The sequence below is a fragment of the Oenanthe melanoleuca genome, chromosome 14 (assembly GCF_029582105.1).
Source record: "Oenanthe melanoleuca isolate GR-GAL-2019-014 chromosome 14, OMel1.0, whole genome shotgun sequence".
Taxonomy (NCBI): domain Eukaryota; kingdom Metazoa; phylum Chordata; class Aves; order Passeriformes; family Muscicapidae; genus Oenanthe; species Oenanthe melanoleuca.
In genome coordinates this window covers 8,005,533-8,033,432 of record NC_079348.1, presented here as the reverse complement: position 1 = coordinate 8,033,432, position 27,900 = coordinate 8,005,533, and the positions used below count along the sequence as shown (strand labels likewise).

The 27,900-nt window shown below is 50.4% G+C and overlaps 3 protein-coding genes across 3 annotated transcripts; 1 reads left to right on the top strand and 2 right to left on the bottom strand.

The window, feature by feature from the left end:
• Window positions 1-1,360: 1,360 nt before the first annotated feature.
• Window positions 1,361-5,257, bottom strand: GFER (growth factor, augmenter of liver regeneration). Its single transcript, XM_056503519.1, has 3 exons — window positions 5,024-5,257; window positions 4,271-4,482; window positions 1,361-3,725 (listed from the first exon to the last, which is right to left on the bottom strand). Exons 1-3 carry the CDS (start codon window positions 5,255-5,257, stop codon window positions 3,563-3,565), a joined length of 609 nt encoding a protein of 202 aa, XP_056359494.1. The 3' UTR covers window positions 1,361-3,562.
• Window positions 5,258-14,548: 9,291 nt separating this feature from the next.
• On the top strand, window positions 14,549-18,933 carry NOXO1 (NADPH oxidase organizer 1). Its single transcript, XM_056503344.1, has 8 exons — window positions 14,549-14,732; window positions 15,138-15,218; window positions 15,333-15,396; window positions 15,797-15,977; window positions 16,207-16,388; window positions 16,595-16,708; window positions 17,126-17,243; window positions 17,517-18,933. The coding sequence occupies exons 1-8, from the start codon at window positions 14,667-14,669 to the stop codon at window positions 18,085-18,087; spliced, it is 1,377 nt and encodes a 458-aa protein (XP_056359319.1). The 5' UTR covers window positions 14,549-14,666; the 3' UTR covers window positions 18,088-18,933.
• Window positions 18,934-19,270: 337 nt separating this feature from the next.
• On the bottom strand, window positions 19,271-27,824 carry TBL3 (transducin beta like 3). The gene is made up of 22 exons (XM_056503626.1): window positions 27,741-27,824; window positions 27,562-27,613; window positions 27,385-27,480; window positions 27,105-27,152; window positions 26,280-26,421; window positions 26,052-26,136; window positions 25,586-25,753; window positions 25,135-25,210; window positions 24,889-24,985; window positions 24,308-24,504; window positions 23,876-24,017; window positions 23,677-23,735; window positions 23,070-23,173; window positions 22,582-22,732; window positions 22,226-22,456; window positions 22,008-22,078; window positions 21,477-21,633; window positions 21,037-21,095; window positions 20,693-20,796; window positions 20,479-20,550; window positions 20,044-20,202; window positions 19,271-19,484 (listed from the first exon to the last, which is right to left on the bottom strand). The coding sequence occupies exons 1-22, from the start codon at window positions 27,788-27,790 to the stop codon at window positions 19,372-19,374; spliced, it is 2,433 nt and encodes an 810-aa protein (XP_056359601.1). The 5' UTR covers window positions 27,791-27,824; the 3' UTR covers window positions 19,271-19,371.
• Between the last annotated feature and the right edge of the window lie 76 nt (window positions 27,825-27,900).

Below are 27,900 nucleotides of genomic sequence, written 5' to 3'. Positions count from 1 at the left end.
GGGAGAGAAAACTGGGACCAGGAGGGGATTCTGGATTTGGAGTGCTTGGAGGGAAATGCATCAGCCTGCACCAGCACAGGAGATGGAAATGGAGAGCACCTTTCCATGGGAAGCAAGGGCAGAACTGGGCAGGTTCCAGTGCCAGGGTGCCAGCCCATGCCAGGTGCTGAGCCCAGAGAATTGCAGCAGAATTTCCAGGCTGGATCAGCCACCCCTGACCAGGACTGTCCCATGCCAAGGGGAACACAGCAGGTTCAAAGCTTGGCAAATGCTGGTGTGGCTCATCAGCCCCAGGGGCTGGATGGTCCCTGTGGGTCCTTTCTGACTGAGATTTTGTGATTCTAAATCTGAATTCTGTGGTTCCACTTGTGGGAATCTTGAGAGCAATTACAAAGATTCAGAACTGACAGAGAAGTCAGATCCAACGGAGTTGTTTTTTTTTTTTTAACATACATCAGCACAGGAAGGGAACCAAACCCCACTTATCCTCAGCTAACAAGGTTTTTTCACAGTTTCACACATCCTCAGCTCCCCGACTGTGATTAACACCTGAACTGAGGGTTGGCCAGCCTGGAATCAGGATTTGGCATTCATCAACACTTCCCTGTGGTCCCAAGGCTGACCTTACTCCCTTGGATTACAATTTAACTGACTTGTCTCCATGCCATTACCTGTGGTTTGCTTTCCACTTTTTATTACTTTCTCTGTTACCCTACAAAATAAAGAGTTGACTTCACATCACCTTGTTGGCTGTGCTTAATCCTGACTTCAAAAAGTACTGGACAGCTCCTTTGCATCCTCCAGACGAAAACCCTGAGCAGCCATTCCAGGAATGGAATAAAACCCCAACAAAATCAGTGCTTACAGGGAGGGGAAAGAAAAACACTAAAAAATCCAAACCCTTCCCTCTCCAAGCCTGTAAAACTCCAACAGGAAGAATCTCCCACACTGCCTGGAACAGACTGAAGCAAAAGACACGAGAAAACAAATCAACTCTTGGGAATCCTACTGTAAACAGGAGGCTGCATACACCCAAAGCACTGCAAAGGAACAGCTAATCCCTGGAAAAATGTCAAAGGCACAGTGCTGCTTCTGCCAGCATCTGCAAGTCTGCCTGCCATCCATGGAACACACAATTCCCTCAGGGCTCCCTGCTCTTTGCTTTTGGGGAGGGAATAAAAAAAATTAAGGAAAAAAAAAAAAAGAAGGAAATAAAGTGAAGTACAGCATGAATGCAAATATATAAATATCTCTTGTTTTATATATATATAGAGTAGGATCTTGGTATGCAGAGGCCAGACCCACCAGCACAGCATGATCCCTTTTCCTAAGATCCCATGCAGCAGGAGTGAACCAGGAGTGAATTCAGTTCCTTTATTATTTTTACATCAACAGGAAATATAATTTGACTACAGAGATTTTTAAAACTAGATTTCATCAAGTGCAGTTAGTAGAGAATTCACAATTTTCTATACAGGAGTATGAGGACCCCCAATGGAAATTCCTTACCCAAGACTAAAACTTGTGGTACAAATAAGCAGCAAAACAACTTTCCCCACTCCTCACATGGCCAAGTCCACAGAGGTGAGGATATGCCTGAGAAACAATAACATCAGAACTCTTCTGCCAAGCCAAAACCACGAGAGAACAGAGTGCAAGCACAGATTTTATCAAATAGCCACTTGGCAAAGATAGAAACTGCCCTAAAATCATCCTGGCCACAGCTGGTGTGCTCATTTTTAAGCAGGATTTGCTGGAGACACAGACTCAGCTTGAAGGCTCTTCCCAACTCCTGCAGGGCAGAACAGGCTTTCCCTCCTGCACTCCACCTCCAGCTCCCTGAAGCACACAAAGTGACCAGAATGGGTTGGACACACCCTCACCTCCCTGTCTGCACTCAGAGAGTGCACAGGTGTGGTGGGGGCTGTCCCTGCTGCTCCCTGACCCTGGCCAGCACATCCCAGGCCTGGCACAGGGCACTGCAACTCCCCAGCCTGATCCCCTGGCAGATGAAGGTGACAAAGGATGGGGCAGATGCTTCACCAACCCGTTTTCCTCATTTACACTGCAACAAATGAGGGAGAAATCTCATCATCTGCTCCGTGGGCGAGGGAATTGTCACAGAGAACAGTTGAGGGCAGATTGGAATGGAAGAACACAAAATTCCTGCTTTAGCACAAGCAGACCCAGAGGGAAACGCCTTCCCACACCCCCAGCTGCCAAAAGTGTCCTGGCAGAACTGAGTCACTTGGGTCCTACCTGCAAAAAGGGGAGGCTGCAGCCCTTTTGTTGGTCCTCTCCCCTCTAGTGGATCCCAATGGGCTTTGTTTTGGGGCCTGAGTTTATTACCAAAAGACAAAACCCAAGAGCTGGGATTTGTTTGGTCTAAGAACCTTAATATGGTGATAGGGAAATTTTCTGAGCACTTTTAATAGCCTGAATGACACCTTCAATCACACTCCTCATGCAATACCTCATTATCAGCTCATTTGGGTTTGTGTTTAGAAATGTTACAACATAAAAAGTTCAGGAATCATTAGTCCATAAAAGTCTCATATTATTTTAACAGAACCGACTTGAAAGGACTTTGACTGTCCCACAAAATGTTAAAATGTGTTTCCAAAGGTGTTACTGGTTCTTTCACCTCTAAAGGAGCCCCACTGAGTGGTGTGAGGACTAAAGTCTGTAAGTTCAGATAAGATCAGTTCAGATAAGAAGTGCCATTGCTGTAATTACAACAGCATCATTAACATTTCCAGTCAAAACTTGCAAGAAAATCCTAAGGGTAAATTCACAAGTGTGCTGTGGGGCATGACATAAGGAAGCCCAATAAAACATGCAAGAAAACCTCAGCAGGAAACAGGGAAGGAAAAAAACCCTGCTGCTGTCAGGGTTCGTGCAAACTTCTCCCAGCCAGGAGAGCAGGAAGGGATGAGATCACGACCTACGTGAAGAACTTGAAATGATTTTGACTCTGCTTTGTCCTCTGACATAATAAGTTGAAACACAAAACCAAACTGAGAAACCTAGTTTCCACGATTTTAGTGTTTAAATGAAATGTACCTGTCCTCAGGACTTTTATCAAGGGAATTGAATGCAAGAGCAACAACAAATGTTGGAGATCCTGGAAAGAGAAATCCAGAGGTACAGATTTGGCACAAAACCCAGCATGAATTTTCTCTATCAGAACAACAGAAATGAAAATGACAATTAATCAGATGCATTTTGTAAAACATCAGGCAATGTCTGCAGAGAACATCACTGTGTTCAGGGAAAATAAATTCTAGCCACAAAAATAAGCAAATGCCCCCAAAATCAGGAAATGTCACAATGAAATGAGTTTGTCAGTGACCCAATCTCAGAGGTTTCTGGAAGCCTCAACCCCTCAGGTACCATTACAGATACCACTCATCAAAATATCATTGGGATAGGATTTTCAATTCTCCTTATTGGTTCAGCTGTGAATCAGTCCCACACAAACAATTATTGATTCCCACTGTCCCTGCAGCGATTCCCCATGGACTGAAGTGCTCTGCTGGATTCCCAGAGCAATCCCTGGGGGTTAATCACAGCTGCCATCCTTCCAGCCATCCCTCCAGCGCTCATCCACACGGGAGCAGTCGAATTCTGCCTTCCCCAGCTTCCTGTTCACTTCATTGTGGAGCAGACACAGCCACTGGGAGAAGTTACTCCTGGTGCTCGTATCGGGTTGGTTTGTCCGTAATCTGCAAACAGGGAACCAATTACTTGAAACTTCCGAGAAAGAAGTTGAGAGCAGCAGTAAATTTTGTCACAGAATCCCAGAATGGTTTGGGTTGAAATGGATTTAGAGATCATCTCATGGGCTAAACCAAACACCTCAACCCATTTCAGTCTTTGCTTTCACTACTGAGTTTGCCAATACAGGGCATTTCTGAGGGTAGAAGAATACTTGTCTCCTGAAAACCAAATTATTCCAAGTCCCAGTCTATTTTCATGACTGTTCACAAGCCAATTTTGAAGCAGAAAACTTCAAAATCACCTTGGAGGCAGCACAGAACCCAACAGCACGAGAACAGGTGTTTGTTTTTTGAGTGAGTGCACCTGTGATTGATGCAGTAATGGAAGAATCCAGTTCAGGTAGCTACAAACCCCAAGTGCAGGAAGAGCTGCTGATATGCAAACTAGCTGCTGCAGCCCAGCACTTCTGGCAAGCTCCTCTAGCACAAAATCCCGCTGAGGACACTCACCTTTCCCTCAGATCCTCAAAAAACCCGCTGAGGCCACTCACCTTTCCCTCAGGTCCTCAGCACAGTGCTCGCAGGGGTAGAACTTGGAGAAGAGGTTGATGAAGTCCCTCATCTCCCTCTGCTGTGCCCCCGAGGGCCGCTCGGGGTAGTAGGCAGCCATGGTGTGCAGGAAGGCCCAGGTGCTGCGGCCCAGCTGCTCCCTGTCCAGGGGACAGTCCGGAGGGGGCTCCTTCTCCTCCACGACAGCCACGTCCTGCAGAGGGACACAGGGCTGTGAGGGGACACCGGGGTTGCTGGGGACACAGCGCTTTTGTGCTGGGTGAGAAGGTGAGGGAACAGGTCTTTTACATGCTCTCTGGGGACATGGCAGAGCCCCCCTCACACTCTCTGAGGGAACACTGCAGAGCCCCTTCACACCTTCAATGGGGACATGGCAGAGCCCCCCTCACACCTTCAATGGGGACATGGCAGAGCCCCCCTCACACCTTCAATGGGGACATGGCAGAGCCCCCCTCACACCTTCAATGGGGACATGGCAGAGCCCCCCTCACACCTTCAATGGGGACATGGCAGAGACCCCCTCACACCCTCAGCGGGGGCAATAGCAGAGGCCCCTCACTCCCAGGGTGAAGATGGGGACCCCTCCCCATTCCCACTGAAAGGAACCCTGTCCCGGCTCCTTCACACCCTGAAGGGAACGCGCAGCCTCATCCCACTTGAGGGGGCAGGATGGAAGACTGAGGGAGCCCTGCAGGGACTGCGAGACGCCAGGGGTGGCTCCCGCCGCTCCTCACCGCGCTGCCCGGGGCCGCCTGCTTCCTCTGCTCGCGGAGCCAGCTCTTGAAGTCCGTGCAGGCTCGGCATGGCTTCTTGGGTGACTCCCCAGCCGAGCCGTGCGGGACGGAAAAGGGGAAGGGGAAGGAGCCGCTATCGGTGCCCGGGAAGGGCGCGGAGCCCCGGCCCGCGCGGCCCTCGCTGGGCGCCGCCATGTTGGCGCCGCGGTGCAGGACGGGCCGGGGCGGCGCCATTCCCGCCCGGGCGCCGTGAGGGGGCTCGGAGCCGGCGCCTATCCGAGTGCCGTTTCTGGTGGTTTTTTACCAAAAAACAGCAGTAAACTCTGTGTTTAAATATCTTATGTAAGGAGAACACAGCATTTCTGCCTGTGCTTCCTTGATTTGCGCTTCGCATCGTCCCCAGGGTGGTGGGGCTGTGCTCACCCTCACAGATCCCAGGAGGGAGCTCTGCCGTGTCCCCACGGTGGGTGTCAGAGAGTTCCCCTCATATGGCCCTCTCAAATGAGCACAAAAATATGTATAAATATATGTTCATGTGGGTCTGGAGCATCTCTGATGAGGAGAGGCTGCAGGAGCTGGGCCTGGTCAGTCTGGAGAAGGGAAGGCTGAGAGGGGATCCCCTCAATCCATACAAATCCCACCAGGGGTGTCAGAGGATGGTGCCAGACTCTGCTCAGTGACAGGACCAGGAGCAGTGGCCAGAAACTAAAACACAACAAGTTCCACCCCGACATGAGGAAGAACCTCTTTCATGACAGAGGGAGGAGCAGAGCCCTGACATGGCAGAGCCTGGAACAGCTGCCCAGGGAGGTGTGGAGTCTCCTCAGGAGACATCCCAAACCCACCTGGGCACGTTCCTGTGTCACCTGCTGCAGGTGACCCTGCCTGGGAAGGGGGCTGGTCTGGATGAGCTCTTCTAACCCGGCTATTTTGGGATTCTGGGGTGTGTAGATGCTGTGTGTGGCAGTGCCCATGGCACACAGCAGTTCTCCTTCGTGCCAGCGATGCTGACGGGCACCTCAGCATTATCTCCAGCAGACTCATACAATCAACAGGGTGATTTGATGGACAAACAAGTGATTAACTCCATTCAACTCGTGCTATTCTATAGCAACACGCCCATATATAGTTCTGCATGTTTTTAACAACTGTCACATGCTTGTAAATGCATATCGAGGGAGGATTTTTCTCTTTCTGAGAGTGTTGGCACGTGTCACACCAGGGCATGTGCTGCCTGGGGTGATGGAGAGCCAGAACTGACCCCAGGGCCTTAGCCTAGAGTGGACATTTGGCATTTTGTATTTTATTCTCACACAGCCACAGGCATGTGAGCACATCACAGTGGTGACCTGGGCAATGGTCCAGCCTGGCATCAGACTTTGGAGCTTGCTCTCTCACCCCTTGAAAACATTAATTAGCTGTGGCCTTACGAAATTCATAATAGAGATCAGAGGGTGAAAACTTGGAGGACATCACAGACTTGCTCTCATCCTTCTTTTTGGCTAGATTCTGTCATGCTCTTAAAGGTTTGAGAGCTACAAGTCTCCCACCATGAACAATGTGAATTTTGTATCCACTTCAACTTTTCTCCTGTTTATCACCTGTAGGTGAAGTGAAAAATATGATTATTTTGTTTAATGCAAACAAATCTATGTCCAGGATGGAGCTGGACCAAAACATAAATAAATAAATAAATAAATAAATGTGATTTATTTTGCACAGTGTGGTGTAAAATGTGCATTAGGCAAAGCATCATTTTAGAGAAATTTCTCAAAGACTTGCCCTCAAAAATACTTCATCACTTGGGGTGTTTCACGTGGAAATGGCTGAGCTGTTCCTGCTCTGTGGAACACTGAGCTGATGGTCTGGATCTCCATCTTGCTCCTTTTTTTAATTTATTTGCAATTTCTTGGGAATATTTCTTTGCTGAATTTTGTGAGGGAGGGAGAAGACACGTGAGTAACTGGTAGGAGCTGCTGGAATGGCTTTGCCTAAAGTTGTAGACAACCATAAATTTCACATGCAAAGGGAAGATCAAGTAGGGACAGTGACACTTTTATGTCTGTTTTCCTTACCCACCAATAAATGTTTTAACTGATGCTCATGACCTTGTTAATTTTTGTAAGTCAGGAAAAAAGAGAATGAGATACCGAGGGAATTTCCTCTAGAGCTTTATTGTTTGGTCTTCAAGCAATTAAATAGTTGCAGAGAAGTTTCCAAGTCACAGCAAACTCCTGGTTTGGCCGTTAGCAGACTTTGTTTCCTTGGTAGTAATTGAAGTTATGGAGTCAGTTAAAATATTAGCATTTTTATTGAAAAGGAAAAAGCTCATAGCCTGGAAGGAGGCTGTTGTTTACAGAGATTTGGGCTCCACATTTCTCCCCTCGCCCCTTTCCTGCTCAGTTCTAGGATCAGAGCTCCTAGCTCTGGCTCTTTGGGAAAAAGGTCCTTCCTATTTTCTCCACTTGCCTTCAGGTCCAGCATCAGCTTGGATTTCAAAGTTTAAAAAATGGAGAAATGCTCCAGTTCAAGTCAGAGCAAGGAAATTCATTTTACTGTCTGTAAATGAATCCAAGTGCAGAGCCAAATTAGTTTTATCCCAAGGAAAGAATGTGGTGCAGAGCCGAGGAAGGATGAGGGAGCATTCCCTCCTGCTCCCCTTGGACAGCCCTAACCCGCCCAAGCTCTGCTCCCAGCACTGACGTAGGAGCTGCAGTGTGCTAGAGCCTGTTACCAAACAAACCCCTCACAAAATTAGGTTTTGGGGAGGAATTCTTCCCTGTGAGGATGGGGAGGCCCTGGCACATGGTGCCCAGAGGAGCTGTGGCTGTCCCTGGATCCGGCAGTGTCCAAGGCCAGGATGGACTTTGGGGTTTGGAGCAGACTGGGATGGTGGAAGGTGTCCAGGGCTCCAGCAAAGCACCAATTTTTCAGCTGCTGGTGTCTGTGGGACTGGGCCCACTGAGGTCACAGATATCACTGAGTGTGTCCCTCTTCTAGCCGTGCCTGGAATGGGGCAGCTCAGGGGGTGATGACAGCAGTCACCAGGAAGCAGCAGTAAAACTCATGCTGGAGAGAATGAAAGGCTGTGTTTGCCTTTCTCAGAGCTGTTTGATCTTCTGCTCTTACCTTTGTGCCTGTGAGACAAGAGCCGGGAATGGGCAGCTGGCTGTGGGGCTTGGGGCAGGAACATAGGGCTGGACATTCTCTCTGCCCCTCTGATCCCTGCAAAATCCATGGCACAGGGATCCTCACAGTGAGCCTGGGCAAGGACAAAGGTCTCAGCTTAAATACAGCCCCTGAGCAAAGCAGGTGATCACAAGGAGAGGTGGCTCTGAGGAGAGGAGGCACAAGGGGAAAGGATCCCGAGGAGATTTCACACAGTGTGACCCCAGGTTCCTGCAGGTTGGTCACCTGGGACAAGGAATAATATTCTCAGAGCCTGCTTAATTTGAGAATCCAAACATCACTGAATATCCCGTAATTTATTTTAAGTTTCAAATGAGGCAACTGGAATAGGTTGTCCAGAGAAGTCCTGGTTGCCCCATCCCTGGAAGAGCCCAAGGCGAGGTTGGACAGGGCTTGGAGCACTCTGGGATAGTGGAAGGTGTCTCTGGCCATGGCAGGGGGTGGCACTGGATGGACTTTAAGGTCCTTCCAATCCAAATCATTCCATGATCATTCCATGATTCTTTTTTTTTTTTTTTTTTTGGGGGGGGGGGGGGGAGTGGGGAGGAGAACAGGACTGTGCTCTCAGAATCCTTACCAAATGTTTTTGTGATGGTTTCGTAGGTAGTTCCAGCTGAATGTAACTGTTTCCCTCTGCAGGGGAATATAGCAGGAAGCTGTCTTGTATTTACACCTAAGAATGTGAGCCTAAAGTCTGACCAGTGATGAGCCAGCACCAGGAATTAGTCATAGACTTGTTCAAGAAATTACAGCAAACTAGGAAATAGCAACAACAAAATAAAAACATTTATTTCTAGGTAAGTGAATCATATTGATCTTCTCTGCTTGTGTGCAAGAAGTTTATCACCTGCAACATTTCCCAAAATATGAATTTATCCTGCAGATAACAGAAAGGAGCCTACAGCCCCACTTCCAGGGAATGGGTGAGATGCTGATCTTGGTTCAGATCCATCCAGAACTGCTGAAATGTTCAGAACAGTCTGAAGTGTAAGACTGAGCACAAGGCACTGCCTCGCTCAAATCTGGGCATACACACCAGACACTGAGTTTGTTCTTTTAAAGCTGGGGTCATTTTAATGTGTGGATCCTCTTGCTGATTAAAATGAGAATCCATGAGTAATGGTGATGGCAGGGGCAGGGAGAAAACCTAATTATTTCTGCAGGTTGGTTTAGATGATCCTGCTTGTGTCTCCTCCTTCCCAGACCCACTCTGAGCATCCCTGGAATCAGTTTATTCATTCTGAGGACAAACACAGCAAAATTGGGAGTTCCTTTTGTTCCTTGAAAAATGAAGCTCGAAGTCTTCAGTGAGCAGCTCCTGTTCCTCTTGGCTTTGCAAAAGGAGAGTGGCCCCTGATTTGGGGTGATTCCTTTTTTCCAGAAACATGTCAAAGGAATTCAACAGGAAGTCTCCTTCAGTGGAAGAGGTTTTCCTCAGGTAACAGTTGCTATGTTTGGACTCATTAGAATTAAACATACATGGAAGAAAATTCCTTCCACGTTGTTCTTCTCTCACCATGCTTTTGAATGAAGACTGGATCTGATTATCCCCGGTTTCTGAAGGGGGTGAGGAGCACAAGTTGCTGTCTTTGCTCTGAAATACGGGTGAACTTTTACCCAGAGCTCCTGGTGCTGATGAAATCCGCAGGAGAGATAAGGCTTTGCATACTCTGCTCCTCAATGGCCTTGGGGAATGAGGAAAGGGAAAGAGTGGGATGAGCATCTCTGACTAATCTGCAAGGAACACAACGGTCTTGTCTCTGATCAATTTACTATATTTAGCATGATGTAAGAACAGATTTTCCCCAAGTGAAAACAATATTTCTCCATGTTCACTGTGCTTGTTGTTGGCTGTACTGGTGTTGCTGGGATTTTCCCCCACCAGATTTAGGAATGTGTAGGGCAGGCTGTACACTGCAGAGCCTCAAACCCCCTGGAAGCTCCACCCTGCTTCTCTTCTCCCTTCACATCCCGTTCCTGGGTCCCAGCACGTCCACACAGCGCTGGCCCCGTGCCATGCACTCATCAAAGACCGCTTTTTCCCCAGAAAAGAATTCAGGGAACCTCCTCTTGAAGCAGCTTAAGTTACATTCTCACCTGTTCTGGAAGATTCCCTCTTGAATCACACTTCTGTCCTTTGCATAACCTTAGCAAAACATGTCACTTTTATAAAAGAACTATGAAATCATTGCAACGAGTGTTTGGTAAACAGGAGCCTGTGTGCTGTGTGTGCCCCAGGCACCAAACGAACCCTGGAGATGGGCACAGCTCTGCCTGGCCTGGGCGGGGCCATCCCAAAGGCTTTGCAAAGAAAATGATGCCTCGGGAATGAGGTTTGAGGGGGTTTGATATGATGCTGCGATTTTGGATCCTGAAATAAAGCTGCCTGTGAGGAGTGAGTGACTCCCTGCACTGAAGAGGGATGTGCACCTTGGGAAGCTCCGTGATGGAGTGGGAAAGGGCTGAGCTGCTGCCTGGCCTCAAAGGGTTGCTGGATTCTCTGCCACAGAGAAAAGCTTTAGTGCCTGCAGCAGCTGCTGAAATTAGGATGAAATGAAATACTTTCTTCTGGATTAGTTACTGTAAAATCTCTCATCCTGGCCTGTGTGAAAGTTCAACTGCTTCCTTTGTTTGTGAGGTGAAGGAGACTTTTGTCAACTCCAGTGTCTGGGTTTTCATTATTCTTTTTAAATAAAGGTCTGTTTCTCTATTTATTAAAAGTCTAAAACCTCTTTGTACTTTTAAAGTCGGCTTTTAGCATCTGGGCTTTTCATTAAAGGTGCTGATAGGTCATGTGTCATCGCAGGTGACCTTCAAGAGCAGTAAAGGGCAGGTTTTGATCCTGAAGGTGAGCGAGGGAAAGATGAAGCTTTTCCACCAGGCCCCCCGGCTGTGCCCACAGCTCCTTTCTGTATCTGTTCCTCACAGCTGCAGTGTCCTGAGGGTGGTTTGAGGACTTTTCCTCTCTTTGTCTTTCCTGTGCTGGAGAAAGAGAAATCCCTGATGCAGAGTCCCACACCTGGTCAGCCATGAGGAGCACAGGTCAGCCACCAGCCCAGACACAACTCTGTGTGTGGGAAAGATGTTATAACACAGCTGCTCCTCTCCAAGCATCTGGGACAAGGCTGTTTCTTGCTGGACCTGGAAATGGCTCAGGAGGAGCTGGAGAGGAGCTGCCTTTGGCTGCCCCGAGCGTCTGTGCACTCAGATTCTACTGAAGTTACTGAAATGAGAAGAAAAGCAGAGCATCAGTGTTTATTTGGCATGGAAGGGAGGCTGGTCTTGGGATGGAAATCCTCAGTGAGACAGCCCTGGTGGCTGTGGGGCCTTCCTGCAGTCTCTGGATCTCCTGTGTCTTCCCAGCCGTGGGCAGTCTGGGGCAGGCAGCGTGCTGTGACTCCCTGTGACCATGACTCAGTCACCTGCCGCGACACAAACATTTCTGTTCCCAGAGCAGCTGTTCATGGCTGAAGTGATGCTCCTTGAGTAGCAGAGCTTCACCTTGGTGGGGTGCAGGAGGCTCTCTTGGAGCAGACAGCAAAATGATGGGAGCCATTACAGAAAAATCCTGTGTTTCCTGCATCTTGGCAAAGCTAGGCAGTGCACTCCTACATATTTCTGTTAATTCATGATCTCTTTGGTGCCTTGTGAAACAATGAAAGGAAAATTAACTGCTGCCCTCAGAGCTGTGTAAATAAATATCAATGATGAAACAGCAGCATCCAGCAATTCTTGCTGAGTCTCACTTTTTCTGGGCAGACCCCTCCTCCCCTGCCATTAATTATTACCCATGAGGAGGCACTGATTTATGGCAGGATGACACAGAAGCTGTAGAATACACAAAATAAACTTTATAATGTCAGGAAAACAATGTTTGTCTTATTTTTTTTATAAGCATCCAGCAGAGTAGTGGAATTATGGCCTCTGTGGGGGTTAGCCATCCTTCCTGGCTGGCCCTGGCATGGCTGGGAGGTGTGGAGAGCTCTGAGGAGCTCTGTCCAAAGGCCATCAGGTTTCATGGGCGGTGTCACTGCAGACATGACGTGGCTCCTGATGTCATTCTGGAGCAGAGAGTTTCATGACATCACACCTGACACCTCCAGAGCACTGATACTGCTGTGACAGCTGCAGAGCTGGAACTGAGCCCTCCAGGTGACTCCAGAGGTGCTGGTGACTCAGAGGGGTGCCAGGCTTTTCCCCTCCCTCCCTGCACCTCAATTCTGTGTCACAATGACCTTCATTTCCACAAAACGTTTCCTCAAATAACCAATTATTGAGTTTTGAGCAGTTTTGCTCATATTTGGTTTTATATAACACTGCTAATCACCAGCAATCTCCCAGTCAGTCCAATCTTTTCCAGAAAATCAGCTCTCCACACTGCATGGCTGGTCCTTCTGCCTTGGGTGACTCTGTGTAGCTTCACCTTCCTGCTGCAACATTCTATTAGATGTTTTCCACACCCCCCTTTCTGCTTGAATTCCCTGAGAATGTTGAAACCCAGCAAAGCCTTTGACCAAGGCTGTTTCCTACTTTTCTGGTTTTTATGGCATCTGCAGATCAAGGTGCTCTCTGAACCTCCCCATCTCCTTGTCCTGCAGCTCCTCCAAGGCTTTCCTTGCCTTTGGTTTTCCCCAGTCAGGATGAACATGCTTAAATTTTAGAAATATGTTGTGGTTTGTGTTTGCTCTGAGACAGGAAACCAAGCCAAGGTGCTTCACTGGGAGTCTTGGTCACAAAAATTTCCACTTAACAAAGCCATGTGAAGGTGAGCTTGGCCCTGGCTTGGCTGCAAAGGAGAGGTTTGAGGACATGGAGTCAGCAAAGCGTTTTGGCACCTCAGAGACTGGGACTTTCTAAATAAATCTGCTGGATGAAGTGATTTCCTCTCACTCCATAAAATCCTCACTCTTTGGTCTGGGGAGATTTACCAGCACATGCTCTGGCTGGAGCCTTTGGAACAGAGGGATGGAGGGTCTGATTCCAGGGCTGTGGAGGGCAGGGAGCTGCTCCACATCCCTTTTCCACAGAGCAGCTCCTGTGTGGCTTCCTGAGCCAGGAAATACCTTGGAGATGCTGTTGGAGAGATTTTCTCTCCAAAATCCACACTGAACAAAATTGCTCTTTGGAAAACTTTCCCTTTTTAATGCAGGACAGATATCCAGCAGCAATAAATCCTGCTTTCCTTGTCCCCAGAAACTGGCACCCTGCTGAGTGGGAGCAGCCTCCTCTGCTCATGGAACACAAACCAAGACCCTTCTGACTGTATTTTCCAAAAGGAATCTGGTTTGGCTCCCTGTTCCAGTTCTGGGTTGTTTTTATTTTATTTTTTGGATTTTTTTTTTGATAGATGAAAAATCACCTGCAGCCATTGCTGAGGGTTTGAGATGCCAGGTGTAGCTGGGAAATGAAAGGGAGGCACGGCTGAGCCTCTCAGTTTGAGTTCCAATAATGATAAGGATAAAGATAATTATAGTGAGAATGGTTTAATTGAGGCTTTATCAAAGAATAGGCGGTTTGATCACACGGTGCCCCATCATCCCTGAGGGTCAGGGAGAGGACAGACTGTCCAAGGCTGGAATTACCCCTCCTGCTGTGCCTCTGGGCAGTGGAGCTGCTCCTTAGGAAGAGCCGGGGGCTGCCCTGGGAGGGTGTGAACACCCGGCTGGATGCAGGGCAGAGCACTCAGAGCTGAATTTCCATCACACCTGAGGAGATTTCAGTCTTTGAGCTACATCCTGGGGATGTGTCTAACATTGGCATCTCCACTGAGATACTGATAAGAAGTCTAAAGTAACTCGGCAGGTGGGACAAAGCAGGAAAAAAAATATTTGCGACAAATATTACTCACGTTAAATGGTCCTTGATCAGTGTTTTACAACCCATGTTCTAAATCAGTTTTTGGGACTGCAGTGAGCTCAGTCCCTGCAATACAGCCATAAAAACCTCTCAGGTGTCCCGGAAATATCTCGGGGCAGATGCTGCTGCCCCTGTGACCTCCTTTCACCCAGCGCTGGCAAACAGCCCCGGCTTCCTTCCCGGCACTGGTTAGTAAGGACGTGATTTAAAAAAGTGTTTTTCCTCCCCGGCACTCTGAACTATGTCCCGCCTGCACCCGGCAGCATTTGCATGTTAAAAGCAGGGGGAAAGGTAAAAGGCACGCGTGGTTTGCCAAATCACGGAATTTCTGCCCGGTGGCTGGGCGGAGGAGGAAGCTCGGGAACACCTCTGCCCTGCCTCCTGCTGCAGGGTATTTAACCTCGGCACTCGGGGCTGGAGCCGCATCTCTGCTCCCTGCAGCGCTCATCGCTCCAATTCCAATTCCATCCCTGCAGCTCTCATCCCTGCAGCTCTCATCCCTCCAGTTCCATCCCTCCACTTCCATCCCTCCAGTTCCATCCCTCCAGCCCTCATCCCTCTGGCTCCCTGCGAAGGAGGAGCAGCAGCCGTGGGGAAGATGAGCTGCCACAGGTACCCCGTGAATGTGAAGGCTGTCGGCTTCATGCAGTGCAGAAAGCAGAAGGTACTTGAATTTTTATTCTTTTTTTTCCTCCTTAAATATAATTTACAAATTGGGAGACTAGAGGATTTTGAGTTATTCTTCCAGGGATTTGTTTGTTCATTCCCCACAGTGTTGGAATGGGAGCCTAAGGTCTAGGACAAGGGGACTTGGTTTTTAATGGCCTTAATATCATGGGTTTTGTTCTCTATTTGTCACAGCACCATAAAATTCTCCTGGTTTCAGCAATGATTACCTATTTGGGACTATAAATTAAGGAAATATTTTTGTAGTTTTAATATTTCATTTAATTTTTTAATGTGACATTAAAAGCCTCTAAACTAAACCACAGCAAATGCTGATTGCCTGGAAGCATCCAAAATTGAACACTGTGATTAAACTGCTTTCTTTTCCCTTTTCTTTTCCCAGAACTACATGATGTTTGTGTCCTGGTCAGATCAGAACAACATTCTCATCTACAGGACATTTGAAGACTTTAAGAAATTCCATGTAAGTGAATTTTCAATTCCTCAAATTTCAAGATTCCTGTCCTGGGGAGGGGAAGGAGCCTGGCTGTGTGTCAGCTGTGAGGAATCACCGTTCTCTCCTTCTCCTTGCTTTTAGAAAGAGCTGAAGAGAAAATTCCCCACTGAGAGTGGGTCACTGAGGAGTTTACCCAGGTTTAAAGGTAAGGACAAATGTCTGATGGACCAATAAACATAAGAGTCATCAAGGACAGTCATAACCCATGACAGAGTCTGACCTTCCTCTGGAACAGATCAGGGGCTCTAGTACAGACTAAAAATGACCCAGAAAGGTTTTTTTAATAGATAGCTGAACTTGGCAAATCAATGCTACACTTCAAGTATTGACCTAGAGCTTCTTGAAACTTTACATGTGAAAAAAAGAGAAATTTTAGATGTTAAAAAAATCATATCAGGGAGGAAGAGACAGTGACTTTGTATGGTTTGGGCTTGGGCAGGAAGGGTGGTGGGTGAGGGCACCCGGGTGTTCAGGGAAAAGATGCTGCTCCCCAGGATCCAGATCCATTGCTGTGCTGTCCCAACTGTGCCCTTGGTGTTTTGAAGGTATAACTATGCAGCAGAGGAAGGGTGGGAAGCTGAACAGGTGCCTGGAGATCCTGAAACTGCTGGAAACATATTCCCAGGAGCTGCTGAAAACGGATGTGAAAATCTCCCAGGGGGAAGAGGTCAATCAGTTTTTCAAGGCACAGACTCAAGACCTTGATCCCTCCTTCCCTGAAAACAGGTATAAAATAAGAGTTGTATTTTTTTTTTGTTTGTGAAACAGAAATTTTCTGGGATATGGATAGAAGGGAAAGACCATTTACAGTCCAGGCCAGTTTAGCTAGGTGCTTCAATCCACGTTAATTTTGTTTCTGACACCTGAAGCTTTTCTCAGCCTACTGCAGAAATTATTTTACCAAAATCAGTACTAAACTCAACCTTTCACATAAATTTTTGACTTTACATTTCAGTGTTGTGATCATGCCATCAGTGTTCAGAAGGGAGAAGAACCCCCAGCCCCTCTCCATCACCCTCCCTCAGGCGTCGCAGAGCTACCGCTGCATCGAGGCCTTTGAAACCAAAGACACAAAGAACAAACCCTTCACTGTGGCTCAGAAGGAGATTGTGGAAGTGCTAATCAAGGACATGACTGGTAGGTTTGAGAGGATTCAGTGTCAGGGGTGGATGGGCAGATGGATTCACAGCTAGGCAAACACTGAGGTAATGTCAGGGTTTGCACTTGTGTGCTTCCCTGGGGACAGTGAATGTCCCTCCTGTCTCTTGTGCCCCCTACCCAGGGATTATTGTCATGTCTTGACTTGCAAACTGTTAAAATCTGGGTATTTTTCCTCTTTGTAGGCTGGTGGCTGGTGGAAAATGCAGACAAGCAGATAGCCTGGTTCCCAGCCTCGTACCTGGAAGAGCTTGATGCCTGTGAGGACATTCAGACTGCTCTCAGCTCAAACGAGGAGGGTAAGTCTGTTCCTCCTTCAAAACATGAGCTCTGCCAAATCCCACCACTTTACCCACTGCCTGCAGTCCCTGCCTGGAGCTCTGACTCTTCTGCTTGGCACCTGTGGGTCTGGAATCCTGGAGTGGTTTGGGTTGGAAGAGAGCTTAAAGCCCAACTAGTTCCAACCCCAACACCTTCCACTGTCCCAGGTTGCTCCAAGCCCTTTGGATACTTCAGGGATCCAGGGGCAGCACAGCTTCTCTGGGCAACCTCTTCCAGGGTCTCTATGCCCGTTTTAAAAAATAAACTACTTCTTTATATCTGATTTAAATGGATCAGACTGGGGTCCCTGAGCTGCCCTGCAGCTGGGCTGGTCTCTCTCAGGTATCAGAGCTTTTTCTCCACAAAGCAAACCCAACCCGCCCCTCTCTCTGCAGGCAGCCTGTACTTTGTGGTGCAGGCCTACGAGGCTCAGAAGGCAGACGAGCTCTCGCTGAACCAGGGGGTGGTTGTGGAGGTGCTCAGGAGATCCCACGACGGCTGGTGGCTGATCAGGTGAGGAGGCTTTCCCAAAATCCTGGCTCCCCGAGGGAGCTGCTGCTGTTCCTCCCTGTGTGGGATGCACAGGAGCTGTCTGTCTGTCCTTGCCTGGGGATGGTTTCCCTGTCCTCACACCTTGTGTCCAGCACCATCCTGCTTCTCCAAGTGCTCCCCAGGTGCTGGTGGATTTGGGAGGATTCAGTGCCATGGGTGGGATGGATTCAGAGCTGGGCAAATGCTGAGGTGCTGGGAGGGTTTTCTCAGTGTTTCTCCCATCCCTGCCCTCAGGTACAATGGCTGCACTGGCTACATGCCGTCGCTGTGCCTCAGGCCGTACCAGAACCCTCACCACAAGCTGCAGACCATGCTGAGCTGCATGAACGCCTCCACGCCCAACCTGCGCTCCCCAGAGCCCGTGCCCCGGCCCGGCCCGGCCCCGGCGGGGCTCAGCAGCTCTCACAGAAGCAGATCCTGCTCTCTGCCCAGGGCCAGCTCCACCCCACGGCTGCACCAGGATCTGGACAGCTCTTTCCTGAGCTCGGGGAGCAGCAGTGCCGGGGACTGGAAGCCCGACTTGTCGCGATCGCTGCCCGAGGTGGAGCAGGCCCGGAGCTCCGCTGGCCCGGCCCCGCGCAGCGGCAAATCCCCGCAGCTCAGTGCCAGCCGCAGCAGCGACTCCGGCTTCGTGGAGTCCTCCTTGTCCCTCGCTGACCCCGAGCTGGCCACCGCTGTCCCCAAGGTGCCAGCCCGGCCCTCGGCCCACGAGATCCTGCAGCGCTGCAGCACCGTCACCAAGCGCGCCCTGCAGCAATCGGCCCCGCGGCCCGGCCTGCCCCTGCCCGGCCCCGGCAGGAGTTAATGTCCCTGGGCAGGGGACACACAGCCCAGGGTCCCTGGGCAGGGGACACACAGCCCAGGGTCCTTGGGGAGGGAACACAGGGACAGCCCTGGCACCCCAGAGTCCCTGGAGAGGGGACACACATGGGGACAGCCCTGGCACCCCCACTCGCTGGAGTCCCCTGGGAGCCGTGGGCAGCACCAGAGTCAGAGTTTGGGACTGTCCCTTCCTGAGGGACACAAACACATCCAACCTCCCTGAGCAGCTTTAGGGTTGGGGACTGTCCCTTCCCAAGGGACACAAACACATCCACAGCTCCCTGGGCAGTCTCAGGGTTGGGGACTATCCTTTCCACATCCACACCCCTCCTGCTGCAGCTTCCCCAGGGAGCTCCTGGGAGAGAACTGAACGAGGTCAGTTTTTGATTTTTTTACTTTTGGTGTTGGTTTGGGGATTTTTTTTTATAGGTTAGTGGAGAGGCCATGAAATAAAGGAAGAGCTGGATCTGCTGAATAGTTGTGAGAATAAAAAACCTGTTGGGGAGGAACCTCATCCCTGTTCCCTCCAGCCATGTCTGTGCAGGCACAGGAACACAACCAGGGGAGTCACAGCTTTTGTCCCAACAGGGAATGGGAACAGGGAATTTTCATGGACAAAACATTCCTCTTTCCAGGGGACTGGGTAGTTACTGAAACAACAATTCTAATCCTAAACTCTTCTGCTAGAAATGAGTTAGAAAGAGAGTTATAGGAAAATTAAGACTTTTCTCTACACTGATGGCTTTAATTGTACTTGTTTTCCCAGGTATCTGTTAATATTTTTATAAGAACTTTTGAGTTTTTGTATTGTTTGAATTTTATACATTTGTGACTATGGAATAAAATACATGTAAATATCTCTGAAGCCTGCTTGTATTTTATACTTATAAAATTTGGTGTTTGGGCAATTTAAATTGTGCTTCTCTCCCTCCCAGGTGCTAAATTTGGGGTGGGCACAGGTGGGTCCAGACTGCTTTGCCCAAGCAAGATCCCAGCTCCATGAATCCTTTAAATCCCAACTGCTTCTTGGCATTCTGCCTTTTTATCCCAAGCTAACTGCTGTTTGTGAGTCTGAAACTTCAGGGTGTGAAAACACAAACCCCAGCTTGGCCAAAGAAATGACTTTTCCCTTTCTTTCATCCCTGAGGAGAATGGATACTGGACTTGGTTTAGAAATTAAAACATTTATTATAAAATACAGGAACTAAAAATCCAGCTGCCATCCTGGTGGGCTTCTTGGAGAGAGAATTTGGTGGAAGAGGGGGGGTCACAGAGTCCCCTGGTCCTGCTGGGCCACATCTGCCAGCCTCATGTTCTGCCACATGAACTCGATGAAGGTGGAAGCCTGGAGCAGGCGGCTCAGCCTCTGGAAGTGACGCTCTGCAAGGAGGGAAGGGCTCAGAGAAACAGGGCAGGGAGGGGAGGGGAGGGGAGGGGAGGGGAGGGGAGGGGAGGGGAGGGGAGGGGAGGGGAGGGGAGGGGAGGGGAGGGGAGGGGAGGGGAGGGGAGGGGAGGCAGCAGAAGCCAGCCTCAGACTGTGCAGCCAGCCTGGGGGAGCTGGGAATGTCCAGCCTGGAGAAGGGAGACTCCAGGGAGACTTCCAGGGACTAAAGGGGCTCCAGGTGAGCTGGACAAGGGATGGAGAGACAGGACACAGGGAATGGCTTCCACTGCCAGAGGGCAGGGATGGATGGGATATTGGGAAGGAACTGTTCCCTGTGAGGTTGGGGAGACCAGAGAAGCTGTGGCTGCCCCTGGATCCCTGGAAGTGTCCCAGGCCAGGATGAATCCCCAGCCAACCAGGTGGAACAGCCTGGGATTGTGAAGGTGACCCTACCATGGCAGGTATGGATCTACTAACACGTCTCTTCCACCCCAAACTATTCCATGATCCCTGATCCAGCACCTGCAGCCCAGCCCTGTCCCCAGAGTGCCTCACCTGTGTAGGGCAGCAGGGACTCCACAGCAGATTTAACTCCTGAGAGCTGCAGGAGGTTGTCAGGGCTCTCGTGCTTCAGCAGCGTTTCCAGCACAGCCTGCGCCTCGTGGCAGTTTCTGGAGTTGGTGTTCCAGGTCACCAGGAAGCCCAGCACTGCCTCTGTGGGGGAAGGAAGCCTGGCCAGGCTGGCACACAGCACAGCCCACACTGGAGAACATCCCTGGGTTCTCACAGAGCTTCAGCTCCCACACAGTGACTGAGGCTCCCCATCATCCCTGCAAGTGCCCAAGGTCTGGTGGGAGGTGTCCCTGCCCATGGCAGAGGGTGGAACTGCACAATCTCCCAACCCAAACCATTCCAGGATTGCAGGATTCTCATTTCAGGTGACAGAAGCAGCCCCTGACTCTCTCCCAGCACTTTTCTCCTGCCACAAACCTTTCTGATCCTTGCGGAGCCGAGCAATGTTCTCCTCCAGGTGCCTCCTCCCCTCAGGCTCCTTCAGGATGGCTGGAGAGAGAAATGAGAGCAGGGTGAGGTCACCTGGGAAAACTGAGCCTTTCAGACTAATTACTGGAGCCTTGAATCAGCTGGAAAAGGTGTTCAGGAAAGAAACAAGGGCAGGAAATGCTTCAGAGCAGGCTGGACTCACCCTTGACCACTGTCAGCACCGTGTGTGGCCGGTCCAGGGAGATGGCCAAGCCCAGAGCTTTGAGGTACCTTTTCTCATGGAGGAGGTTAGAAAGCTCTTGCTCTCTGGAAAACAAATTGGGGCAAGAGTGAGACCAATCTTTGGGTGGTGGAAAAAACCAAAATTACACAAAAAGCAGCAGATTTGGCAATAACAGTTAAGAAGTTTGTGGTGCTCGTCAATAAATGCCTCATTTCCCTCACTCCAATATTGGGATCAGGTGGAGATGATGGCTCCAAGTGTGGACAGTTCCACTGCAAAGTTTGCCTTTCACAGCTCTTTATTTCGTAAATAAAAATACTCACTTCATAATCTGCTCCTCCTGTTTAGCCTGTGCTTCTTTCTCCTCAATTTCAGTCACATCCTATTAAAAAAAAAAAAAAAACCAAAACCAAAAAAAACCAGGATAAAACTTAATTAAATCCTGCTTTAATACAAAAAGGTTTTGATTTAGCCATCAAATGATGTGGAGACCAATTTCTTCAGCAAAATCTCAGGGTCAAGTAATTTAAATATTAAATCCAGCAATTTCCAACTTCCCTCCAAAGCTCCAGTGCTGGGGCTCATCTGCTGCTCTGGAGAAATACAGGATGGCCAAAAAATACTCCCAAACCCCAAGAGCAGCCTTATTGACCTAATTTCAAACTGCAGCCAAGGAGAACATATGGAAAACAAGGCACTGAGACCTTGAGCTCTCCAATTCCCCAATTATTGACCTAGGGAGGAACCAGCCCCTGTGCTGTACCTGCCACAGGGTGATGCAGGAGTCACTGGAGGCTGTCACAACCATGTCATCTTTCTTGTTGGAGTGAAGGCCCCAGATTTTATCTTCATGACCATCTAATGTTTTCACACACTCGTTTGTTTTAATTGTCCAGAGTTTTAAGAGACCATCAGATCCACTTTTGGAAGACAAACACAAAGAAGGAATCACTGGACAGATCCATTCTTGCTCTGTCCCACCTTGAATATCAGATGAACTCATCCCATCCCAGTTCCTTCCTAACAGCAGAATTAACCAAAATGTGGAGGGCAAGATGCACCCTTAGCTTTGTCTCCTGTGTTTGTCCCAGCCCAGCAATGCCACAGCAGCAACATGGAATCCATGGAACAACTGCAGATGAGGAAGATTAAAATAACCTCTACAAAAAGCCTGGCCTAAATATGGCATCTTGCTATAAACCTTCCCAAAAGATTCTTTGGACAAAAGACTGCTCCTGAGCTCAGCTATTCCCTTAATTCTGGAATATCCCCAGATCCCTGGGCAGGCACAAACCTGCTGAGCAGCTGAGCCCCTCTGCTCACAAAGATGATTTTCAGCACTGAGGCATCGTGGCCTTCAAAGGTCTGCAAAACAAAAAGGAGGCTCAGCAGTGCCAGGCCTTCAGAGAGGCACAAAAGGATCCAATTTCCTCATAAAGCCCAAAGAAAGAGGCTCCAAATTTTGGAAGGATCCTTAACAAACCCCAGGGCAAGAGGCAAAGTTCTCATCACCTTCAGGCAGCTGAAATCCCGAAGTCCCCAAAGCTTCAGGGTCCCATCAGCTGAGGAGGTGGCCAAGACCTGATCCACAGGGGAGAACTGCACACACCAGATGCCACGTTTGTGGCCAGAGAAAACCCCCAGCAGGGAGCAGTCAGAGCAGGACCAGAGCTTGGCCAGCCGGTCCTGCGAGCCCGTGGCCAGCAGTTTGTCATTGGGGGACACTGCCACGCTGTTGATGTCCTGGGGAAGCCACAAGAGGAGGAGAAAGAGGGTCAGGCCTCAGCTCTGGCTGTAGGACACAGAGCAAACAGAGGCTGCAGCACAGGAGGGAGATTGAAGCACTGAAAGATCAGGTGGAGCTGTACCTTGTCATGGCCCCTCTCAGTCACTCTGGCATGGAGGGGCTCTGGACTGGAGATCAAGGCTGCTTTTGCTTTGGAAGTGAGAGATTCTGGGATGTTCCAGATCTTGATGGTGCAGTCCTGGCTGCTGGTCACTACAAAGCTTTCCTTCAGCCTGAAAGGAATGGAACCATCGAGTGCAGGGAAATAATTCTGTGGTTTCTCCTCCCTGACTGACATCTCCACACTCAGCCACTGCTGGGATGTGGAAAAGTGGTTTCAGGGCTTTCCAAACTCTTTCATTTCAGAGCTCTCCCATCCCTGGGAGTATCCAAGGCCAGTAGGAGCTGTCCCTGCCCATAGCATAACAGGGGGTGGCACTGGATGAGATTTGAGCCTCTTCCATCCTCAAACCATCCCTTCCCACACGGGCACCACGAGAAGCTGGGAGCAGCACAGCTGGGAGAGGGACAGCACCCAGCAGGACATTCCCCTCCCCCAGTGAGTGTTACCTGGAGCAGGTGACAGCTCCCACGCTGTGGGCATGGCCCAGGCCCAGCCCCACACAGCTGACCCTGCCAGCCCTGCCCATGCGCCACACCCGCACGCTCCTGTCCTGCAGGGAAAGGACACAAACACCTCAGCTGGCTGGGCAGTCAGCAGCTCCCTGTGCTTTCATCACATCCCTGAGCACAGCTGGTCTCTGATGTCCCAGCCTGAACCTTCACCTTTGTCACAGCAGGTGACAACATCAGCCCCTGCTCTGGGGTTCCAGCATGGAGGTCTAATTCTGGTTGTATTTCAGCTTTATTTTTGGGTCTATCAGGGCTCTTGGCACCTTTTCCCCCCATCATTCTCACACTAACATGTTTTCTGAACTCCAACACCAGACCAGGATGTTTGGAGAAGGAAACATCTCATTCAGGACAATAAAATACAATAAATTTTCCCAGGGACAATGTTAAAAAGGAATAATGGGAGAAACTTGTATTTGGGGCATGCAGCAGACAGGGATTGTATGAACAAAAAGCCCTTTCTGGAGTTCCAAAACCAATCTAATTTTGCCCACAAGGATCACTAGGAATGAAGAGTTTCATTAAATGGAGAACGGTGACACACCTTGGCACAGGTGACAAACATCAGGCCTTTCCTGAAGACATCCAAAGCCAGGATTGTTTCTAAATAGGAGAAATAAAAGCTGGTGGGTGCAGAGCAGTGCTGAGATGGGACAACAGAAAGGGGTGAGTTAATGAGCCCAGTTAATGAGACAGGGGACAGGTCTGGGACACACCCCCCAGTCCCTGAGCCTGTCACTCACCTGTGTGGCCATACAGGATCTGGCAGTGGGATGTTGCCAGCTCAAACACTTTCAGCTGGGGGCTGTTGGTGGCCACAACAATGTGAGAGTCACCAGGGCCCAGGAACTTCACATCCAGGACCTCCTCATTGTATCCTGCAAGCTGCAATGGGAACAGTCCAAGAGAGAAAAGGCAGCTGGAGGAGAAGGTGGCAGTGACTGGTTCTCATTGCACACTGGGTGTCATTTCTACACACAGGAGCCATTTCTGGCTAAGCCTGCTCTGCCTCCTCATTCCTGTGTTGGTCTCCTGGCAAACCTCCCCCAAACCATGGGATTCTCTGGCACCATGGAACAATTCCAGACCAGGCTGGAGGCCAGGGCAGAGCTCTTCCAGCAGCAGAGCTGATCCTGGAGCAGGGATAAAGGGAAGAGGAGGCTGAGGGCTGTCACCTGCTTCCTGAGCTGCAGGGTTTGAGCATCATAGAAGATGATGTTGTGCTCCATGGACACGGTGAGGATCTCATTCCTGGCAGGAACAAACTGGCACTGGGAGAGGCTGTGCTCACTGGGCTCCTCCTGCAGCGTGAAGGGCACGGGCTGGGTGTGCACACAGGCAGCTGTGGCCACCTCCCACACCCTCAGCATGCCTGGAAAAACAGGAGAAGTCATGGCAGAGCCACTGCTTTACACAGGAATATCATCCAAGGAATATCATCCAACCCACAGTGGGAAAAGCCACACGGCTCCAGGGCAAGACTGGGCAGGATGCTGTGGCTGGAAAAGCCTCAAAGTTTTGCTTCTTCAGTGAAAACCAAACTCATCAAGTTTGAAAATAGAGATAAATGTGTTTGAGTATCAAATGGATCAGGCTGTGCCTGTTCCATGCTGCTCATCAACTCCTGCCCAAGGAAGGCAGGAGCAGGCTCTGCTCTCCACCCAAAGCTTCTGCCACATGGAGATCACACAGCCCAGCAGTGACAGCAGTGAAGTGACTGAAGTGCCACCCTTGAGGCTCCAGCTGTGACACCCACCTTTGCTGCCAGCTGTGACAAAGTGCAGCCCTTGTTTCTTCACACCCAGCTGAGAGAAATCTCCCTCTTCAGGCAACAAGACAGCGGCTTCCACAGTCTGCAAGAGTCAGAGAAGCACAGAACCAGAGCTGAAAACCCCTGGGAAGGGAGAGAAACCTGATTTCACAACATACAGACCCCAAAGAGGGAGACCACGGCCTAGAAACTACAGAGGATCTCAAAGGAAGAAACAAACAGCAGTTTCACCTCATACACAGGGACAGTTCGTTTGCTCTGCCTGGTGTCCAGGTCCCACACCATGCAGATCTTGTCACGGCCAGAGCTGCAAATGAAAAGCTCAGTTTTAGCTAAATCAGTTCAGCTTGGGTCTGGGTGCAACTCTGGCACTGTGGGAGTTGAGCACCTCCCTGGAGAGGCCATGGGAGAGAGAGCAGCAGCATTCCCTGTGCCAGCACAGGATACTCCCAGAAATACAGGCAGGCTGGGTGGGGCTTGGAGCACCCTGGGACAGTGGAGGGTGTCCCTGCCATGGCACTGGATGGGCTTTAAGGTCCTTCCAACCCAAACCATTCCATGACTCCAATGCAGAGGTGCTGACACCCACTGAGCACTTGCACCACCCTTCCCCTCACAGCAGAACCTGCCCAGACCCTCCAGGAGGTGAGTGGCTGGAGGTGAAAGCCCTGCCAGGAGGTACCTCAGGAGGGTGTTCCCATCTGCAAATGCCAGTGAGGTGACAGCACTGAAGTGCCCATCCAGCAGTGCCACACATTTGCTGGAGCTCAGGTCCCAGATGCGGATTTTGTAATCCATGGAGGAGGAGAAGAGCTGCAGGCGGGAGATGTCGGGGTGGAACTCGACCAGGCTGGGCAGGAGGAGAGTACAGGACAGGAATAAATCACCCAACCTTGAAATAATGCACATCCCACAGCAGGACAGCTTGGATGGGCTCAGAGCATCCTGGGGTAGTGCAAAGTGTCCCTGCCCAACAATTCTGTAATTCCATGGAAATTCCTGACCAAACTCTTAACCCTGCTCCCAAAACCCAGGAAGAGCCCAGAACCTGCTTGGAATGGACCTGCTTGTTCCATTAACTCAAGAATTCCACATCAATCCCAGTATCCCAGCTCAGCCAGGGACTGACAAGCAGGACAGGTCCTTACTGTACCACTCCAGAGGATCCTTTCAGGTTGTGTGTGCAGTAGTGTTTGACCATATCCCAGATCTTAATGGTGCTGTCACAGCCACCTGGGAAGAGAAGGACACAGCGAGTGAACTCTGCAGGAGAGAGGGGGAAGTCCAGACCCCCAAACTGGGCACAGCACCGGGGCTCTGAGCCTCTCCTGGCTTCTCCAGGAGCAGGAGATGCCATCTGTGGCAGAGGTGGGTACCTGTGGCCAGCAGGGTGGCCGTGGGGTCGAAGGCCATGGTGGCCACGGGCGCGGTGTGCACGGCGCGCCAGCTGCGCTCACAGCTGGGCTCCCTCCAGCGCCAGCAGCGCAGCAGCAGCGCCCGGCTCCCCGTCACCAGCACCTGGGACACAGGCAGGGACCCTCCATGAGTGATGCCTTCAGCTTTGTCTTCATGCTTTCTAGATCCTGCACTGCTTTGGTGTATGATCTAAACTCTGTATCAAGCGTTAGCGAGTTCTCCTCACAGTCAGTCACACAAAACAATCCTTTTCCAGCCACCTTTACGGCTTCAGGCCCAAAAAGTGCAAACAGCAAACTGAGGAGAGAATCTGGGAGGATGGGACTGCAGAATCTGGAGCTGGAATTGGACAATTAACCCCAATACAGAAATGGATCAAAACTTATAAAAGTCTGAAAACTCATGACCCATCATCCATTTTGGGTGCAGCTCTTGTACTGCCCAAGGTGAATCCTTTTTAATAAATCCCTACTTTATTCCTTTAACTCTGCTCCTGCTCAGCCTCTCACAGGTATCATAACCACGGACTCACTGATGGGGTTTGGGTTCTATTGGTCTCACACAGCACAAGGAGCTGCTGCTGGAGCTCAGGCTCTGGGCAGTACTGAGTCTGAACGGGCTGCAGGGGGATCTTAGAAGCACACAGGGTGTGGAATAGAACCATGGAATATCCCCAGTTGGAAGAGATGCACAGAGATCATCGGCCCTGCACAGACACCCCAAAACTCCCCCCATGCCTGGCTCAGCCTGTCCCAGGCTGCTCACAGCCCCCAGCACAAACCCACCTCATCATCAGGGCTGAGCACAAATGCTGTGACATCCTCTTCCTCATCCTGGGAATACAGAAGGGAAATCCCACAGTTAAAGCATCCCTGGAGAGATCTGAGAGCTCCCTTCTCCACGCGGCTCTGATGACACCAAGCACAGCTCAGGAACCGCCCAAAATCTGTGTTTGGGTCCGTTCCCACCCTCCCTGCGCTCCTCACTCCCGTGAGCTTCACACCCACAGTGAGAAAACCCTCCGGGAGCCTCGGAAAACACTCAGGAGAGGCCGATCCCCGTCACCTGCTGGAGGCTGTGCAGGACAGCTCCCGTTTCCACATCGATGACGTTGACTTTGCTCCCACAGGGGCAGAACATGAACTTCCCATCCCGGCTTATCTGGAGAAAAGGGATGGGGAACAGCAACGTTAGAGCCAGGAGGGACGACAATCCCAAATGTCCCTCCAGAGCCAGGATTACCTGGATCCGCCCTCCTTTGTAGAACGGCTCGATCTTTCGCGTCGCGGCGTAGCTGGAAAGGAAAGAGATGTACGGAGACGCCCCGTTAAAGCGGAGCGGCGGCGGCCCGGGGGCTCCGGTCGCGCGGCCCGGCCCAGCCCAGCCCTCGCAGCCCCAGCCCGGTCCCGCCGCTCCCTCACTTGCTCTTGAAGCGCACGGCAGCGGCGGCGGCCGCGTCCGTATCCGCCATGGCTGCGGCCCACGTGCTTCCGGTGCAACTTCCGGGAAGTGAGGGAAGACTTCCGGCCTCTCCAGTGACGTCAGCGAGGGGCGTCCCCCGCGCCACGCGGGCTCCAGAGC